Source organism: Cuculus canorus, chromosome 5 (assembly GCF_017976375.1).
Source record: "Cuculus canorus isolate bCucCan1 chromosome 5, bCucCan1.pri, whole genome shotgun sequence".
In the NCBI taxonomy this organism is placed as follows: domain Eukaryota; kingdom Metazoa; phylum Chordata; class Aves; order Cuculiformes; family Cuculidae; genus Cuculus; species Cuculus canorus.
This window is the reverse complement of record NC_071405.1, coordinates 11,436,926-11,439,421: the sequence shown is the minus strand read 5'-3', so window position 1 is coordinate 11,439,421 and position 2,496 is coordinate 11,436,926. Positions and strand designations below refer to the sequence as shown.

The following is a 2,496-nucleotide window of genomic DNA, read 5'->3' as shown; positions in this document are numbered from 1 at the left end:
ATGCGATGCTTGAGGGCACTACCCCGAGTGTGATGCCCGGGTGCGATGCACAAGGGCAGTACCCGGGGATGATACCAGGGTGCGATGCTCGAGGGCGGTATCGGAGGGTGATACCAGGGTGCGCGATGCTCGAGGGCGCTACCCTGAGGGTGATGCCCGGGGGCGATGCTCGAGGGCGGTACCCGGGGGCGATGCCCGGGGCGGGGGGCGGCCGCTTCCCCCTCGGCGCTGTCTGCCTGGGGTTTAAAGGCGGCGCTCCGCCGCCGGGACTCGGAGCCGTCGGGGCGCAGCGCGGGGCCGGGGGAGCCCGATGGGGCGGGGGCAGCGCGGCGCCGCCCGCCCCTAGGCTGCCCGCAGGATGCCGGCGGCGCTGCGGCTGCTGTGGCTGGGCTGCCTCTGCAGCCTCTGCCGCGGGTATTTCGAGGGTCCCCTCTACCCCGAGATGTCCAACGGGACCCTGCACCACTACTTCGTCCCCGACGGCGACTACGAGGAGAACGACGACCCCGAGCGCTGCCAGCTGCTCTTTCGGGTGAGCGAGCAGCGGCGGTGCGGGGCGGCGGAGGCAGGCGGAGGGCTCAGCCTGCGGGAGGAGCTGACGGTGCTGGGCCGGCAGGTGGAGGACGCGGGCAGGGTGCTGGAAGGCATCGGGAAGAGCATCTCCTACGACCTGGACGGCGAGGAGAGCTACAGCACCTACCTGCGCCGCGAGTCCGCCCAGATCAGCGACGCTTACTCCAGCTCGGACCGGTCGCTGAGCGAGCTAGAAGGCAAATTCCGTCAAGGGCAGGAGCAGGGGAGCCGGGAGGAAGCCCGCCTGGGAGACAGCTTCTTGGGGTTGCTGCTGCACGCCCGAGCCCTGCTGCGGGAGACCCGGCACATCTCCGTCGGGCTGCGGGACAAGCACGACCTCCTCGCCCTCACCGTTCGCAGCCACGGCGCCCGTCTCAGCCGCCTCAAGAACGACTATCTCCGTGCCTGAGCTTCGTCCCCGCTTCATCCCGTCCCTCTGCAGCACCACCCCGGGAACGCGGGGTCTGCCTGGGAGGAGCGCCTCCTCACTCAAATGCATCCTTCATGCACCCCCTCAAATACATCCTCCGTGCACCTCCTCACTCAAATGCACCCTTCATCCTGGAAAAAAACTTATTTATTATACTTGATTTCCTAAACAAATAGCGCGTTTCTATAAGCCGGGAGGTTAGAGGTATGTTTAAGTTAATATCCCGTATTTAAAAGTTACTCCATGTCATATCGTTCATCTTTGGTTACAAAGCAAAGAGTTCTTTCTCGTGTCCAATTGCCTGTTGCTGGTTTATGTACTGTCTGTTTCGCTGCAGCTCACCTGCTCCAAGCATGGCTAAAGTTCCTGCCCATGGCAGGGGAGGTGGAACTGGATCATTTTAAGGCCCCTTCCAACGCAAACCATTCTTTGATAAAGGTGGTGCTCACCAGCCACCTTCGGACTCACGTGTAGCAGATGCTTAAATTGCTTTTGTGTTATCCTCCTTCAGGGTGAGACCTTTGACCCTCTATTAACTTTCTTAAACTTTTGTAACAGTATGTATTCTATACAAGTAAAACATTGTTCTACTACACAACTTAAAACTGTGATTTCTATTTGTGTTTTGAAAGACGGGAACTATTCTGGCAGGATTTGTATTCTTCTAGGCTTGCTTATCTGTGACTCTAAGCGATCGTAACCCCAAGAGCCGTCCAAAAAGGCTTATGTCAGATTCTGAGAATGCTGATGTAGATTTTTATAGTAAGAAGAAGGAGCCCTGGCGGTGATTTGTAGTTTAGATCCCAAATTTGAGAGCTGGGTTTCTCAGACCATGTTTCTAAAGCAGATAAAAAGGTTTAGTCTGTGCCAGCACAGTGACATTTCTTGTTGGTGTCTTTGTACTTTTGCTAGCTAAGCTATTAATAAAACTATTTGTGCTCCTAGACAATAGCAAAAGTGCCTACTGGGAAGGAGGGGGAGGATTGTTTGGGTTTTTAGACTCATTGCTATTTAATTGTCAGTTTGGGGTAATGTGGCTACTAAGTTACAGATACTGCAGGCAGAATTTACTGTTTGGATGAACAAAAGTTCATATGTTATTTTAATAAATATTTGAAAACAATGTTAAAGCACTTTTTTTCTTTTATTCTTCTGCTTGAGACGCTCTTGACTTAAAAGATGCTGATGCAATATGTCTTTTCAGCTAAAATTTGTGAGTATGCAGATCCTGCCAAATGAAATAACTCACTTTTCAGTAAAAACAAATAAATACTTACAGATTTGAGAGGTAAGCAGTTTTCATTTAAGGCAATGATACAGAAGGGCGTGGGGTGTTTTTTTTTGAGTTTGTGAACGTTTTCAAGAAACTAGAAATCTTGTAGAACTGGAAGAGAAGCTGTTTGATGCACTCTTGAGGTCTGATTTTGTTACTCGTGCTCAGTTATGCTGCAAACCATCCAGCGGGTAAGTTAGTCAGAAATGCAGTGAGTTGA

At 52.5% G+C, this 2,496-nt stretch overlaps 1 protein-coding gene across 1 annotated transcript; it reads left to right on the top strand.

Annotated features, from left to right (window-relative positions):
- The first annotated feature begins 235 nt into the window (after positions 1–235).
- Positions 236–2,249, top strand: FIBIN (fin bud initiation factor homolog). Its single transcript, XM_054069198.1, has one exon. The coding sequence runs from the start codon at positions 359–361 to the stop codon at positions 980–982; it is 624 nt and encodes a 207-aa protein (XP_053925173.1). The 5' UTR covers positions 236–358; the 3' UTR covers positions 983–2,249.
- The last annotated feature ends 247 nt before the right edge of the window (positions 2,250–2,496 follow it).